Source organism: Acinonyx jubatus, chromosome A1 (genome assembly GCF_027475565.1).
Source record: "Acinonyx jubatus isolate Ajub_Pintada_27869175 chromosome A1, VMU_Ajub_asm_v1.0, whole genome shotgun sequence".
Lineage (NCBI taxonomy): Eukaryota > Metazoa > Chordata > Mammalia > Carnivora > Felidae > Acinonyx > Acinonyx jubatus.
The window spans coordinates 44,035,419-44,053,937 of NC_069380.1; the positions used below are offsets into that span (position 1 = coordinate 44,035,419).

Sequence of the window (18,519 nt, forward strand, 5' to 3'; positions counted from 1 at the left end):
ATTTCCATATAGCAATTTGTGTACCAGTTTTATTAGAGTGGCCTTCCCTACTCAATCTTCATAAAACAGCAACACTGGCCCCTCATCCTGTACACCCCCTCCCACTTTCTTTATATTTCTCTATAACTAGCCATCAAATGAATTATTTCATACTAACATGTATTTTTGTTTATTGTCTCCTGAATATAAGTTAAGCTATGACAGGACAGTGACTTTTGCTGTTTAGTTGACCAGCACAAAGAACAGTGACTAGAAGTTTGTATGATATTTGTACCAGAATTAGAAAATTCAAAACGAATGAGTTGGTAATCTGGGAACCCAAGAAATGCTGAGGAACCAGCTATAGCAGTGAGACAGTTATAGTCCAATTTCATAGGGGCGCCTTGGTTGTTCAGTTAAGCGTCCGACTTCGGCTTAGGTCATGATCTCACAGTTCATGGATTTGAGCCCCGCATCCAGCTCTGTGCTGACAGCTAGAGCCTGGAACCTGCTTCAGATTCTGTGTCTGCCTCTCTGCCCCTGCCCTGCTCATGCTCTGTTTCTCTCTCTCTCTCTCTCAAAAATGAATACACATTAAAAAAATTTAAAAAATCCAATTTCATAATTAATACTTTCCAATAATTGGGGCAGAAATTTAAGGAAAAAAACGCAAAACAAAATCTATTTTTTCCTAATTTTGGAGAAAAAGTGATAGCAGAATTCTCAGAAAGTTGAATTTTCTAATCAAAATGTGAACACCTATATAAAAATGATTTTAATCTAATAGAATTATAGTTAAGACGGTCAATTATATGAAGTTCTTATTTATTCATGACCATGCTTCATAGGTAGACATTGGCAATGGTCACCTGTAAACAAGAAATTTAAAAGGAAATTAGAATTTTGTACAACAAAAAATGTCTCTAACTAAAACCTTATGACAATAGATGGAGTCAAGCTTAAGAGTAGTATACTAAATGACAGTAATTTATTTGTATAACTGCTATAAAATAAATTTAATTATCCTTAAACTATACTATCTGCTTTTAAAATTTGTTTAATTTTTTTTAACGTTTATTTCTTTTTGAGAGACAGAGAGAGCATGAGCATGGAAGGAGCAGAGAGAGAGGGAGACACAGAATCAGAAGCAGGCTCCAGGTTCTGAGCTATCAGCACCGAGCCTGATGTGGGAATCAAACTCACCAGCCGTGAGATCATGATCTGAGCCAAAGTTGGACGCTTAATAGACTGAGCCACCCAGGTGCCCCTCTGCTTTCAAATTCTTATCTGGATAAATATTAAATTGAAACTGACAATTCAATTTTTTAATTATTTTTTATTACATTTATTAATTTTTTGAGAGACCTAGAGAGACAGAGCACAAGTTGGGGAAGAGCAGAGAGAGAAGGAGACACAGAATCCCAAGCAGGCTCCAGGCTCCGAGCTGTCAGCACAGAGCCCGATGCGGGGCTCGAACTCATAAATCGTGAGATCATGACCCAAGCCGAAGTCGGACACTTAACCGACTGAGCCACCCATGCGCCCCTGACATTCAAATTTTGACCAAAAGCATAGCTAACTGTTTTTATAAGTGAACTTCATGTTGTTCATAAACTTCCTTTCAAATGAAACTTTGTCTAGAGGTCAGAAGCTTACTAGTGTGATTTTTCTTCTTAGGTGTCTTTGTTCTTTGAACCATCAAAGTCTCAACCCCAATGACTAGAGGCTTAAGTGTGGACAACAATTTACTAGTGATGAGGGCACGGGGGTGGTTCAGGTGGTTAACCATCTGACTTCGACTCAAGTCATGTTCCTCTATCCCCTTCTCTCTTTCGTCCCCTAACCCCACTCATGCACACACTGTTTCTCTCTCTCTCAAAAAGAAATAAATACAGAAAAAAAATTACCAGCAATGAATAATATATAACTCTTCAAAATATTACTCCCACTACCATTTACTGAATCAGTGTTCAGTTAAGGTTTTTATATGTGTTCCTGTCAGTATTTGTCACAGTGTCTCAGAGATATGAAATACTATATTATTCCTACTCTATATGAGAAACACTAACATTTGGAATACTTACTCATCTTACCAAAGCTCACACAACCCTAATTGTCTCATTTTTACTAAAATGAGTAAATGTCATGCACCAAAAGGTGTTTCAGGTTGTTGGTGAGGAGTTAGGCCTTCAAATCTATAGTTAAGTCCTGAAATAATTGAATTTTTAAAAAATCCCTTATATTTCTAGTAAATGCCCATTAATAGGGACTTACATAAATATGTATACATGTATGTGTATATTATGTACTTGTATGTGTATATAACTATATTTTTCAAAAGTTTAAATCTAGTACAGGAATTTATATTTGGTTTGGTGTTTTGACACAAAATGGAATGCTCAGCTTTTTGTGTATAATTTGCTTTTATTTAAAATACAAAGTAAGTGCATAAATGTACAAGTATACTCCTACATGACACAGATACTGGGACTTTCTGAGGCATCAACATTTTCACTTTTCCTATCTCCTGCTTATTACTCCAGAGAAATTGCAATTGGAATCACCCTCATCATTGAAATTATTATCTCCCTCTCTCAGCAGGCATGGTTGGATTCCTTGAGTAATATGTATAGTTTACATGACTCCAATGTAGTAGAGTAAATTAAATGTGCTTATACCCTTTGGTATTTATTCATGAAATTTGCTCTCACACTTAAATTGCCTCTTGGTGGATATATCATTATTTGTATGGATCATTATCTATAAGTGTACATTTGTTTTCTGAACCACATTAATGCTGCATGGTCTTAAAGAATTCCTTAGAAGTCAGACACCAAGACGACTTGACTGTGAAACACAACTAACATACAATCCTTCAAAAGCTTTGATGTTAAATAAAAATATATCCTGTAATTCTGGTGTATCAAATAATATTTCATATTCATAAAAGATGCCAAAACGTCCAGATTGCTATTCAACATACGAAATGCTATTATTAGAACAATAAAACCATGAAAAAGAAAAAAAAAGTTTAGTAATGATTAGGCATAGTAAAAACAGCACTTTTTGTGATTTATTTAGTCACATATTTGTATAGTTTTTAAGAAGTAAAGACACATTTGCAGTGGTATTTTCCACACAGTTTTTTTTTTATTTTGCAGATCATGTATCTTATAACATCAGCTGATATACCTCTTAAACATAAATGTGCAGTGGCCACAAAGAATAGGCAACAACAGATGTTGGTGAGGATGCGGAGAAAGAGGATCTCTTTTGCATTGTTGGTGGGAATGCAAGCTGGTGCGGCCACTCTGGAAAATAGTATGGAGGTTCCTCAAAAAACTAAAAATAGAACTACCCTACAACCCAGCAATTACACTACTAGGCATTTATCCAAGGGATACTGGGTGCTGTTTCGAAGGGACACATGCACCCCCATGTTTATAGCAGCACTATCAACAATAGCTAAAGTATAGAAAGAGCCCAAATGTCCATCGATGGATGAATGGATAAAGAAGATGTGGTATATATATATACAATGGAGTATTATTTGGCAATCAAAAAGAATGAAATCTTGCCATTTGCAACTACGTAGATGGAACTGGAGGGTATTATGCTAAGTGAAATTAGTCAGTCAGAGAAAGACAAAAATCATAGACTTCACTGATATGAGGACTTTAAGAGACAAGACAGATGAACATAAGGGAAGGGAAACAAAAATAATATAAAAACAGGGAGGGGGACAAAAGAAAAGAGACTCATAAATATGGAGAACAAACTGAGGGTTACTGGAGGGATTGTGGGAGGGGGGATGGGCTAAACGGGTAAGGGGCACTAAGGAATCTACTCCTGAAATCATTGTTGCACTATATGCTAACTAATTTGGATGTGAATTTAACAAAATAAAAAATCAAACAAGTTAAAAAAATATTATACTGATTGACAGAAACCTTAAAGAATGTGAAATGTGTGATTACATCCATATGAAGTTCAAGAATAGACCAAACTAATTGAAGTTGAAAAAAATTAAGGAGTAATTCTCTTTGGAGCTGTGGAAGCTGGGGCTGATTAAAAAGGGATATGAGGTAACTTTCTCGGGTAATGGCAATGTTCTCTATCTTGTTAGAGGTTTGAATTATATAGGTAGATATATTTGGAAAAAAAACTAATTTAAGGTTACACTTAAGATTTATGCATTTTACTCTATGTTAATTTCACCTAAAAGCTCTAAAAATATTCAAATCTAGTTAATAAGCATGCCAATGTTTTTAGGATGAAGTGTGTCTATGTCTAGAACTTTGAATGCATTACAAAATTTGATGGATGAGCAAAGTGTTAACTATAAAATCCAAGCTGAATATATGGATATTCACTGTATGATTCTTTTAACTTCTATATGCTCAAAATTTTTATAAAATTTTGGGAAAATAAAATACTTAAAAAACTGATGTTTTCAATGTAACTGGATTGGTGTAATAAAAGTGGTTAGTATGAAATGCTAAGATATTATAAAAGATGGACAAGATGCAGCTAAGGGGTGGGAGGATTTTAAGTAGGGTTAGACTAGTAAAGGCAGGGGTGATGAAAGATAAAAGACACTGAAACAAAAGACAATGTACATGTATGGATTGTATTGCGACTTGTGTAAAGCTTCAAACCTGAGGAAATGAGTTGCGAAATTTGATAAAGATTAGAGATTTTATATCAAGACATTTTTGATGGAGAGAAAATAGGGAAAATCTGCTGGTTAAATTTGAAATGATAGCCAGTGAAGGATACATACACTAATAAAGAATGGGCTCTATCTAGGTGACTAATGAAGGATTATTATTATTATTATTCATTATTTTGCATTTAGTGATTATGCTAAAAGTCATGACAAATTGGTTTGCCAGTAGTGAACTGGATATGTAGAACTGAAAGAGACTAGAGGTAGGGAGATCATTATGTAGCTTATTTATGTGCTGTGAGAAAAAATAAGTTTATCTGAGAAACACATGCATTACCCCAGGTTTGTAGGCATAAGGTGATAAGCTTCAATCAATGTAGTGGAAATGCTGATGTAAATCAGGCAGGCTCTGATAACTGATTAGTTATGGAAGGCAGAGCAATTCTGATGAGAGACATTTGAAGCCAAGTTAGATGGAAATATTGCTGATAGGGTATATTCTAGACAGGATATTAATGGCTTTTTATAGCAGGAAGTATAATGACTTTGTTCAAATTACACTGCTTTTATTTAATAATTATACCATGTATTTTATATGTATCTAAAAGTTCCTTTTTTCACATGGATAATTTGTTCTTTGAGGAAATAATATCAACATAAAAGTTAAACAAAAAAGAGTATTTTGAACACTTTTAATAAACTTTTATTTTTAAAACAATATACTGAATGTGATCTTTATAAATTTGTATTCATGTATGTGAATATTCTGGAGATTAAGCAAATACATGTTTTTGTTATCTAAAAATACTAATTTAATAGTTCTTCATATCTCTCCTTAGAATAAAATTTAAAATACAGTCTGAATTCTTATAAAATGTCTATTATATTCCATTTTGAAGATGTGTTATTGAAAGGTAAAGCTTATGAGAAATTGATCAAATAGAGAATTGTAAATTAAGGGGAAATACTTAAAATATTTATAATTCTGTGTGCATAAAAATTAATTTACAAAACATGAAAGAGAAATAAATATAATAGAGAATATTTAATTTTCTCAATTACCTACTTTCTTATATTCCTAATGTGTTCCCTAGAGAACTAGTCCTAAATGTCAGTAAAATCCTAAAGAAAAATCATATTGAATATTAAAAGTACATCAGGCTTTTATGGTGGCATTTAAAAAAGTCACTTTCAACACATCTCATCGTTAATAGGTTAAATGTGGGCAAAAGGGTAGGAGAAATAACACTGATTTTGGAATTACACAGATCTCTTCATTTAAAATCTATCTTAACCTACTTAGTAAAAGGTACAAATTAAGAATGTTTCTCAGGGGTACTGGAGTGGCTCAGTTTGTTAAGCATCCAACTCTTGATTTCAGCTCAGGTCATGATCTTCAGTCATGAGATCCAGCCCCTGGTAGGGCTCTGTGTGGAACCTGCTTATAATTCTCTCCCTCCCTTTCCCTTGGCCCCTCTCCTGCTTGGGCATGCTCTCTCTCGCTCCCGGAAAAAAAAAAAAATATCAACCTTCCTCAAAATCAAATAATTAAGAATATGCTCTCAACATGTTTGTTGTACAAAGTAAATGAAATTTTGTATATTGTGATGCTTAGAAGTAAGTATTGAAGGGGGCACCTGGGTGGCACAGTCGGTTAAGCATCCAACTTCAGCTCAGGTTATGATCTCACATTTTGTGAGTTTGAGCCCCATATTGGGCTCTGTGCTGACAGCTCACAGCCTGGAGTCTGCTTCGGATTCTGTATCTCCCTCTCTCTCTGCCTCTCCCCTGCTCGCACTCTGACACCCTCTCTCTCTTAAAAATAAATAAACATTAAAATATAAAAAAAAAAAAAAAAAGAAGTACTGAGGGTCACCTGGGTGGCCCAGTAGGACTCTTGATTTCAGCTCAGGTCATTATGTCATGGTTACTGAGATCAAGCCCCATGTGAGGCACTGTTCTGAATGGCAGAGCCTGCTTGGGATCCCCTCTCTCTCTCTCTTTCTCTCTCTGCCCCTCCCCCACTCTCTCTCTCACTTTCTCTCTCAAAATAAATATTTTTAAAAAAATAAATAGGTATTCAAAGTATGCCATTGATGAAATAATTTTAACATTCTTCAATGTTCAGTTACTGAGGACCTGATATAGATTCGTGATATTTTTTTTCTGCTTGAAGGATTATATTAGGAAAATTATTTAGGTAATAGCAATCTCCTATTTACAGTTTGTTTTTTAGATCTTCAATTATAAAAAAGGAGACTTTCATATGAACACAGTTTATATTCATAAATGTTCTACTTCAAAGTTATTGCTATATATATATATACATATATGTATATGTATATATATATATATATATATATATATATATATATATACAAGATTTGTTCATTTTGGACATATACTAAGATCAGTTAAATAAGTTGTAAACTAAATATGACAAATATTTACCAAAAGCCTACTAGAAGTAACAATATTGATCTATTACATTAGAATAAATATACTTATTAATTTATACTTGTAGTTCTGAATATCTGCTAATGATCATACAGATCCAAGATGTATCAATTTCTTCTTTTTAAATGTTTTATTTATTTTTGAGACAGAGAGAGACAGAGCATGAGCAGGGGAGGGGCAGAGAGAGAGGGAGACACAGAATCTGAAGCAGGCTCCAGGCTCTGAGCCATCAGCACAGAGCCCGAGGTGGGGCTCAAACCCACAAACCGTGAGATCATGACCTGAGCCGCGCTCAACCGACTGAGCCACCCAGGTGCCCCAAGATGTATCAATTTCTAATAAGCTTGAGTTGTATTACTTTTGCTATCAGGAGAATGTGTGGGGATTTGATCAAATTGCTAGTGAATCATCATCTATGTTGTATCTAACTGTTCTAATTTAGTACATGATATAATTTAATACTTTGAGTTAGAATTATAATCTCTATTTTAAAGATTTAGACTTTTAAGTTATATTTGAATAGTACTCCCAAATTTGTGAATACTCAGAATTATTTAACCATGGATGTATCAATTATCTACTTTATAAATATGTGATAGATAGGAAAAACTGCTAACAGTTGAATTCTAAACAAAATACCTACGTTGCAAGAAGTATAGGACATAAAGAGGTAAAATAATCTATGAAGAAAAATTCTAAATGGAAAAGAAAAAGGAGGCTTCTGTTTATTGGAGAATAGAAGACAGCTGATATGCCCTCTAGTTATAACACCAAGACACCTGAGAAAATTACTATCATAACACTCATAACACTATTTTTTTTGCAGTGCTGGACTTCAACGAAAGTGAGAAGGGCACAACCAAATATCTGAAAGAACAGTGAGATAAAACCTGAGAGAGAGCTAACCAAATACAAAAGCCAGCACTTCCTTAGGAAAGATGTCTACACCTGTGATAGGATCTGGAGCACCTGCCCTTGGTCTACCATAAGGTGGAAGAATGAACCAGAGGCTTTGCGTGAAGTCTGGAGCTTTGAAGAGGACTGACAGGACTTATGTCAGTGGTGCCCCCAGTTCTTGGTTAAAGCTAAACTTGTTGGAGGCAAACATCCCAATTGAGTCCCCTCAAAGCCCGATGAATGAACTATGACTTCAAAATAATATTATTCAACAGTAAAAGAATCAAATTAACAAAAATGAGACTTGTCAGAAACAACAGACAACGCTTAGACTCTCAAACTTTTAAATGTTGAGATTATTCATTACGGAATAGAAAATAAATATGTAAAAACATTTAAATAAATAACGGATGAAATTTAAAAGTAAGATGAGAACATGAATGATTATTTTATAAATCTCACAAAAGAGAGAATTTTCAGAAATGGACACTTGAAATCACAAATCCACAGGGGCCTCTGCATAACCAGGATGGATAAGCTTGTATAAGACTATCTTCATGAGAGTAACCATAAAGTGACAGTTGTAAAATACTCCAAAAAATTAGCTGTTTAACGACATTAGAGACTAAAAAAGGCAGCTAACACTTAAGAGGTCAAAGACCCATAGAAGAGATGAGCATTGAAGTGAGCTGAACAATTCTTGGTCCTTTTCCCCATAAGAAATGCTGATTCACAAGCAGCTAGAGACCAAGAGCCCTGGGAATATTCATTGCACAGGCTCCTTGGCAGTGTCATGGTGCAGGGAAGATACTAAGTGCATGCACTTCTACACAACCAAGGCAGTTAGGACCTTAGCCTCAAAAGAGAGAATGGTGGGACATTGTTGCTTGTCTTCTCTGTGCATTTGCTGCTAAGACATATCTGATGAGAGGCAAAAATCTAGGCAGAATTTGAAGCTAAAATGCTAAAAATTAGCTAGGGTTCATTCTTCTGAAAATAAAAGGGTATTCAGGGCCCTCAGTGGATGAATGGCTCTCATCTAGATATTGAAAACAAACTAGGGGTAGAGCAGTCCTCAAAATACTGCATTTTAGTCTCAAATCATCCAATCCTGATTTGGAAGATGGGTTTTCCTCTTACTCAAGTGTCTGCCAAAATGAAAGTAAATTCTCTCTGAGACAATGTAATATTATTCACAATCTCTATATAGAGGCATCATGTTTCCAGAAATTGCCAAGTATCGCTATGCTATTATTTACAGCAAACTTGTAAAATATTAGATTTATTCTAAATAAATAAATATAGAAAAAATATTAAAATAAAGAAATAAGGAAAATGAGAGGATTACCCCAATGAGCTGTTTCTATTGAACTTTATACTATATTATGTAGGCAATTAGATCAAGACAATGAAATAGAATTTGGAAAAATAAAAAAGAAGGAATATGTCATTCTATATCATTATACACATGATTTTATACTTAAGAATTCAATATATTCAAAACTCGATTATTACTAAGAAAAAATATAAAGTTATGTCAAAACATGGGAGCTCATTATGTAATTTTTCTACTATTGTTATGCTAGAAAATTTTTATATTAAGGTCTTTTTGTAAGGCAGAAAATTGGTTTAGAAGACAATCTGGCCCTATGGTATAATTTGGTGATGCTATAAATTCTTATAAACTTTCCAGAAAGAAATTGGCTCATATGTCACAACCACTTTACCTTCCCACCCAGTAATTTTTCATTTGGTAAACTTTATAAAGAACACTCAAAGGTTAGGAATAACTCTTGATGCATGCAGATGCTAACGATCACATCATTTAAAGAAAACAGAATTGGATCCTACCAAGTGTTTAATAATAGGACTAAGCTCAAAGAAGCTGTGGTGTTTCCATATGAGTAAGAATTAGTAAGCTTCTTGATATGATGTATTTTAAAATTTTAATGAAATATAAATTAACACATGTAATATAAATAATGAATAAAAGCAACACAAATAATAATTTCAAGTAGGCTAATAAACCAACATATATTTAGAACCTTATCTAGATAAGCACAGAGACCGAGATGAAAACAAATGTAAGTAAGTATATCTCTATATAAATGTAGATATATAGTTACGGCTGTACACACTCATACACACACACGTAGAAATTGGAGAAAAGAAATATACCGTGCTGTTAACAGGGATTGTGCTTAAGTTATAAGCTCATACTTGATTTTTCTTATCTATACTTTTGTAGTTTTATCAGATTTTCAATATATGGTTTACTAGATTGAAAAAAGTTATCTCCAAAAAAAATACTATTTTCTGATAGGGACAAAACCAAACTATTCCTATTTCTAAGGAATTGTCTAATAATCAGTTAATATCAGAATATATACCCAATAAAGATATTTTCATGCTAATATTTTCCCTTAAACACTATCACCAAATTTTATTTCGTAGTTTACATGACTCATACATAAGTCAATGCAAGCACTTGAAAGTAAACAATTGGTGTTTTATCTTTAAATCAACCTTTTTAAAAAAATTTATGATGATTACTGTGTGATTTTTAATAAATTTCTTAGCAAAACACCCAATTGATCAATACAATTCACTGCACTGATTTAAATCTGTATTTGATTTCAGTTGACATCATTTAAGGAAAATCAGTCTCCTTATAAAAACAGCTTATGATTATTGCCTTTTTAAAAATCATATTTAATTTTATGTCCCCTCATTTCTCAATTCATAGTAGAACAAATATGAATACATATAATAATGTTTTAATTGGATTTAAAATGTGCTATATATTGCTATGTTCTTAAATATTTATTTTTCAGTATTTTTCTGTTATAAAAGTGAATTAAATCAGGCTTTCTAAAACACTGCAAACTTCTATTTATGGCTTGAGTCTTTTTTCTCATTTAATTCATCATTTTTGATGTTCACTTGAACATCAAAAATGAACATTTTTGAATGTTCATATTAGCATAAAAGGTACTTACCATATATATATCATGATATAAATATAAATGTCATTTATATGAATATCTTTTTGTCTTCTTCCCTTCCCTGTGCCGTATCACCATTATTTCACAGCACCTTGATAGTCTCATGTCTCCAAAGTTCCTACATGCCTTGGCCTTATTCCACATGATTAGGAAGGTCAGACCAGGTTTCTGCTGAGTCCCTTGGGAGTCCCTTTGGTATGAAACATGTTGGAATGCCTTGTGTTTTATACTTTAACCTCTTTACATAATACTTCATCTCATTTAATGCATATAATTTTTACAGAAATGGATATAATACTGAGAAAGAGTAAAGTATACTAGAAATTTTAAGTGACACTCTTGCATTTGAATAGGCACCCCCTGATTTCAAAGGCTGCTTAACCAGCCTTTCAAGACCTCTGTAGCTACAAATCAGAATTAATCCTGTAAAGTGCCTCACTGAAGCCTACTGTGTCTCTCCTTCACTACCATGCTTTCATTTCCCTACTGACTATAATTCAGCCATAAGGGATTTCACTCCATTTTTTTGGAAGATGTCACTTTTCTTCAACACTAAACATTCACCTTTGATGTACCTACAGTCTGGAACTCCCCACCAAGACCAACCTCTCATTCCAACAATGTGCTAAACTAATGCCTAATAGTTCTTTAGATTTCTGCTGAGAAAACGACAACAACCACAACAAAAGAGCAGACATGTTCTGTGTACTTCCTTACTTTTCTAGACTAGACCAGGTTTGCTCTTCAGCCATTATGCTCCTTCCACCTGCAATTCCCTTTTTATAACATTCGTTTCATTTGGGTGTTTGTTTACTATTTGTTTCCCCAGATTAACTTGGTAGCTCTGTGAAGTAGGAGTTATATTCATAATGTTCACCGTGGTACACAAGTTCTTAATGCAGAGCCTGGCACAAAATAGATGTACAAAACCTGTGCATCAGCACTGAATGTGTACACATATGATTATAAGAAGAAGGAACAGAGAAAACCATGCTCTCAATTTTCATATCTATGGAGAATCTGCAAGCGTTGTACCCATAGTTTATTTATCGCATGTGATGTCATCTTAATCTCAGGAATTATGGAGCTGAAGAGGAATCCAACAAAATGTTTATATAGCCCTATATATAGCACAATATAAATGTGTAAATAATTTCAAAAATGCCACACTGAGTGTTATGTATTGTGTTACTTTTGAAAATAATCTTGCCAAGTAAATTCCAATTTTTTTTGCTGTAGTTTTTTTCTTTTGATGTTTTTTGCATTTTATTCCATTTTTATTATCTTCCAAGAAAACACAATTTTAAGATAAAATCTTAATGCTTAAAGATTACACAAGTTAATAAGGTGTAGAAATCACTGTTAAAGCAGTAAAAGCATGATGCAAATAGGAGGGATTACCTTGAAAATGTTCTATTTGCCCTTTAAATCCCTTGAAACATTGGGCTTTTATATGTTTCTGCTTCACTTGGAAAAAAGGATCTCTGAGGTTTGGTATTAAGTTTTAGATTTGTATCTAAGTTTATGGGATATTAATATCTGATTCCTATAGGGCTAAGGATATGGTAAAAATTCTTAGAGGTTCCCTCAAATAATTTTTTTCTGTTGTATTGCTGATTTAATCTGGAATATCTTTTGAAACCTCCTGTATTATCACATTCTTTTACACCTGTATCTTACTGAATATGTGTAACAACAAGTAAATTGTTGGTATTTTCAATTCTAAAGTGAAAGAAAACTCAGAATCATTAAGAAAGATCAATTTTTAAAGAATTTCTTCAATCTCAAAGACTGCTGAGAGAAATTCAAATGCTGGCAACAGTTTAACTCAGTAGACTCCATAGTCTCATATTCTTCTATGCTATAACAACGTGAAATCACCAGATTTAAAAATTCAAATTCAGTCATGCCCTTTCGTTCTTTAATAGTACAGTAATTTTTTTAAACATTCTTTTTTTTTTAAATTAATTTATTTATTTTGAAAGAGATGGAGACAGTGTGAGTTGGGGAGGGGCAGAGTGAGAGGGAAACGGAATCCCAAGCAGGCTCAGCACTGCTGGCACAGAGCCTGACCCAGGGCTTGAACTCATGACACTGTAAGATCATGACCTGAGCCGAAACCAAGAGCTGAACACTTAACCAACTGAGCCACCCAGGTGCCCTGATAGTATAGTAATTTTTGTATCTATTTTAATTTATGTTTATTATTCAGCCTTCATCAGAAACAGAACAGATTCAATAAATATTCTTCCTCTGCCTCTCCCTTCTCTTCCTCCTCCTCTTCCTCTTCCCCAACTCCTTCCCCTGCTCCTCTTCTTTGTATTCTTCTTCTTTAGAAAAAAAAAATATCGTGTGCATATTTTCAAGTGGAATGGTTCTTGTATGGGCACTCTTTCTGTAGAATACAGTGTTCTTTATTATTTATTTATTTATTTATTTATTTATTTATTTATTTATTTATTTTACAGAGAGAGAGAGAGAGAGAGCAGGGAAGTAGCAGAAGGAGAAGGAGAGAGAATCTTAAGTGGGCTCAATGTCCAGTGCAGAGCCCAACTGGGGGCAGGCTCTCAAGACCCTGGGATCATTACCTGAGCCAAAAACAAGAGTCAGATGCTCACCTGACTGAGCAACCCAGACACCTCTAACACAGTGTTCTTTAAAAAAATAATCACTCATTTGACTTTAAAATTTGAAACATCATAAAACTATCACATATACATATATGTGTACTCATATATATGCATATATAAATATAAATTACCTAGTGCTCATTTAATGTGATGGCTATGAAAAATCAATGTCCCAGTAAACAGAAATTAAACTTGTCAAAAAATAAACAGGTGAACACCATCTAACAGCCAGCCACAAGATATCTTCATGACAAACAAAATATGGGAATATGTGTCTTCCCTAAATTATTTCCCTGTAGCTGCTGTTTTGGGATCTCAATTCACAATGGTGGAAATATGTTTTGTTGCTTCCCTCTAATTCTTTAATAACAAATATATTTAATAGAGATTGAACATGTGACCACACTCTGTCGTTGCCAACTTTTACGTGTATATTAAATGTATGGTGGATAATTATATCACTTACCAAATACAAACATATGACAGTTACGTTATTTGTCTTGTGAACTCACAACATAAGATAAGCTGAAGAAGACAAATATTCATTGATCTTTTTCCACTAATTACAGAAAAGAATGAGACCTTCAAATGTATGTGTTCAACTTTTAAATGAATCATTCAATTCCCTTTGAACAGCAAAATTGGTAATCACAGTTAAATTTATAAAATATAACTGTCACAGACATTACATTTGTTTATAGTTGTCTATTTATTTGCCAGGCTTCTGTGTAAGATTCCAAATGCGTCAAAAACAGAAACTCTCTTCTTCATAATATTGCTTTTAGCAAGCATGTACCTGGAATGTTATATTTCTTTTACTTAGTATTGAAATATAGTTGTCAATATATCCAATCAATTATTTGACCTGTGTTTGTAAGTAAGTGTTTTAAGTCCCCTTTTCATTTCATATGAAGCCTGGCACATAATGCACAAGAGATAAATGATTTAAAGATGAATAAAAAGCAAAAGCAGCAACTACAGCTGAAAATAAGAGATGTTCTTTTAATTTTCCCCTTAATATTAAATCTTAATGTGTAAAGCATGTGAGGTTTGTTGGTATTATACAGATTGCAATATTAAAATTGTGACATGGTCTGATACAGGTTGTATTATATATAGATCAAGAAATGTAAAAACAAAACAAACAAAACAACCCCCCAAGAAACAAAGAATTGTATACCTTTGTTGTTATCCATTCCTCCTACAGCATACAGAGTTCCAACTGTAGATTTTCTAGGTTTAGTTCTTGGACTTTGCATTAAAGTTCTTCTTTCTGGCAATAGATGATATTTCATTGCTTCCAGAATCAGTTTTTGACATTCCAGGTCATTCTTAAATAATGCATGGTTTTCTAAGTCAGCCAATATCTGTGAATAATACACAATTACTGTTAATAATATTTTTTATAGGAATGAGTATATGACATCAGTAGTTAAAATTAGAAGCCTAATGCCTATGATTTTACCCCTATATGGAGAAAAATGCAAAATGTAATAGGAATTAATTACATTGACAGAAAATATGAGTAAAATGGAAGGCTTCCACGAGAAACAGAATGGATTTTATTTTCTATTCAATACTATTTATTGTCATTTAATTACATGGGTTGTAAAGAAACTTCTAGAAATCACTTTTTCCATTCCCTTTCCTCTTATGAAACCTGATTATAAATTGAATATAGTTGCCTCTGTTGGCCATAAGGCTGTGTGGGAAAAGAAATTAAAAAATAACCTTCAACAAATTGCATTAACAATCTTCATAAATATATATTTATTTTAAGATATCTCAAGTATAGTTTAAAATCCTTTCGAATACAAAAAATCAATAATGAAATCAATTCTCTTTATCTCTTTAAGTTTGCAAGCAGTTGGAAAGTCGTATAGTAGGCAAAGTTTCCAACAGTGAAACTAAGAACTTTTATACCAAAAATCTAGCACCTGAAGGAGGGATAGAGTAAGACCAGCTGTTTGAAGCTATATTATGTTTTTCTTTTGCTACACCAGAGTTTCATTCCCCCAAATGCTTCTGTGTACATTTCTTTGAACACATCCATTGTCTCTCTTATTTTCTTCTTCCTCTGTTGTTCTTTATCTTCTCTTTTTCTTTCTTCCTTTCTTTGAACTTTCTTTCTTTCTTTCTTTCTTTCTTTCTTTCTTTCTTTCTTTCTTTCTTTCTTTTTCTTTTTTTCTTTTTCTTTTTTCTTTCTTTCTTTTACTATTTCAGTATCACTTTCTCTTTCCTAATGAATCAGTATTTCATTTCAAATGACAGTTAAATCTGTAACACATATTTAGAAAAATTAATAAGTTGAAAATTTAATATTGACTCACTGACCTTTTCTTACCCATCAGTAAGAAACTTGACAATATCTGTACTCAAATATGTACTGAGAGAATAAGTTAGTATATGATGGCAGCATATAATTAATTAATTTTAACACTATAATTTTAACCTTAATTAAGTAAATTTATTTAGCCATCACATGACACATAAATTGTTGGAGATGACAGGAAGAATATAAAACAAATAAGATAACTTATATGGCATGTAGGAAAGGTAACATAAAAGTTCTGGGGGTGAATAAGGAATGTAATATATTAGTTTCCTGATGCTTTGGAATATTGAAAGAAGATGTTCAATTAAATTCTTGGCTACATTGCACTTTTGGTACACTGAAATCTTAGTGTTGACTTCCTATCCACCTTCATTTTAAATACTAAACAAGAAAAACAAAAAAATAAATTTAATGGTATGGAATAGGATAGAATATCTCTAATGGATCTTTTAAAAGGACTACTGTTTTTCTCTTTCAGTAATTAAAAAAAAATTTTTTTTTGACCGGCAAAGAGAATATCTATTTCTAACAAGACCCTAATGGTCTTTATAAAGTAAATGGAAAAAAAGTATTTTGATATAGCTTTTGGTCACCTCTGTATCAAAGAATATTTTTCTACATCTAAGCCTTTTCCTTTCTTTAAAAGGAAAACAATTAGCTTTTCCAGTGATAAATGTATATATTGCTGAAGTTGGCTCCCATAAATTCTTCTTTCCCTTTTTCACTGTTTTGGAGAAACATGGGGTTAGTTGACCATAAGAAACTTTCTTTTATTAGGAGCACACTCTAGGAATATCTTATCCAGATAAGATACCAAATAAATACCAAATACCAAATAAAAGGGGAACTAAAGAAGCACATTCAAAAGATAGTGCTTCATTTCTATGTTTGTGTCTTGGAAAACTATAACTCATAATCAAAAAGTTTAACTTGGAAAACTATAACTCATAATCAAAAAGTTTAACTGGAAATTTGAGGCTTAGGTTTTAGATAAATGGATTCATGACATAGATGGAAATATTTACAAATTTTAACATATGAGTATAAAGTGTCATTTGCATTAAAAATGAGTTCATAGACTATTTCCAATATGCAAATGACTCTTAACTAATTATAGTGGATTAGTTTTAGTTTAAAAATCTCTATGCCTTCTTTTTTAATTTTATCACCATGTAAAAATAATGTTCAATATTTTAATAAATATAAGATTTGGGTTTAAAAATATTATAAAATATTATAAATTGTTCATTTCAAAGTATAACAAGGAAGATATACAAAATAAAACTAAAACTTGTAATTTATTTCTATAAAATAACCAAGGTATCCTGTACTTAGTTTTTTCCTTTTATTAACAAAACATTGTTTAAATTTTCTTAATTGTGGCATGCCTCTAATCATTTGACAAAGTTTTTTATTTTAAAAGAAATTGAGTGGCACCTGGGTGACTCAGTCAGTTAAGTGTCTGACTTTTGAATTTGGCTCAGGTCATGATCTCATGGTGGTGACATACAGTTCCATGCTGGGGTCTGTGCTGAGTGTGGAGCCTCCTTGGAGTTCTCTCTCTCCCTCTCTCTCTTTGCCTCTCCCCCACACATGTGCACTCTCTATCAAAATAAATAAATATTTAAAAAATTGAATTCTTCATAATCACTTTTACTTTATTATTGTGTATTTTCAAATTATGACTTGTAATTATTGCTTATGAATACTATGTGTCTCTGATTATGTCCTCTGACAACACTTTTTAGCATTATTATTTCATCTCAAATTAAGACACAAATTCAGAATAATATAATGGTTAAGCTGTCTTTTAAACTTGAACTATCTTTAGATTTCCTAAGTTAATCCAAAATTAACACCACTTACTCTTCCCTATAAAATGAAAAATGGTTTTTTTTTCACATTCTTCCATTTTTAATGAATCCTACCCTATTGTGAAATACCATCTTTGTCAAATTTAGAAAATATATCAATGTATTTCAATAATTATGTACTACTTAGAAACATACTCATGTTTATATAAGAATTTGTACAATAGGGGTGCCTGGGTGGCTCAGTTGGTTAGGCGTCCGACTTCAGCTCAGGTCATGATCTCACTGTTCATGGGTTCAAGCCCCGTGTTGGGCTCTGTGCTGACAGCTTAGAGCCTGGAGCCTGCTTTGGATTCTGTGTCTCCCTCTCTCTCTGCCCCTCGTCCACTCATGCTTTGTCTCTCTCTCTCTCTCTCTCTCTCTCTCTCTCTCTCACAAAAATAAACATTAAAAAAAGTTTAAAAAAAAAGAATTTGTACAATAATTGTCTACAAATTAATCTATTCCTCGGATTACTACCTATCAATACTCCCCCTAATCAAGGAAAATCATAATATAATTTATTTTATAATTTAAAAAGTTTTTAAGACATTTCACAAAATCTGCATTGTTAGTATATTCTTACACTGAGAACAATCATTGACTACATCATTATAAATTAATTGTGTATTACACCTCAAGAAAAGATTTTACTCCCTACAAACAATAACATTTCAAAATATTTTGTCATCTAGAA

The 18,519-nt window shown here is 32.7% G+C and overlaps 1 protein-coding gene across 3 annotated transcripts in view; it reads right to left on the minus strand.

Annotated features, from left to right (window-relative positions):
- Window positions 1–18,519, minus strand: part of KLHL1 (kelch like family member 1) — a 354,119-nt gene that overhangs the window by 102,012 nt on the left and 233,588 nt on the right. For all 3 annotated transcript variants that reach the window (XM_027064981.2, XM_027064980.2, XM_053216359.1), the window contains exon 6: window positions 14,818–15,004. In XM_027064981.2, coding sequence (XP_026920782.1) covers window positions 14,818–15,004 — 187 coding nt within the window. The remainder of the gene's footprint in view (window positions 1–14,817; window positions 15,005–18,519) is intronic.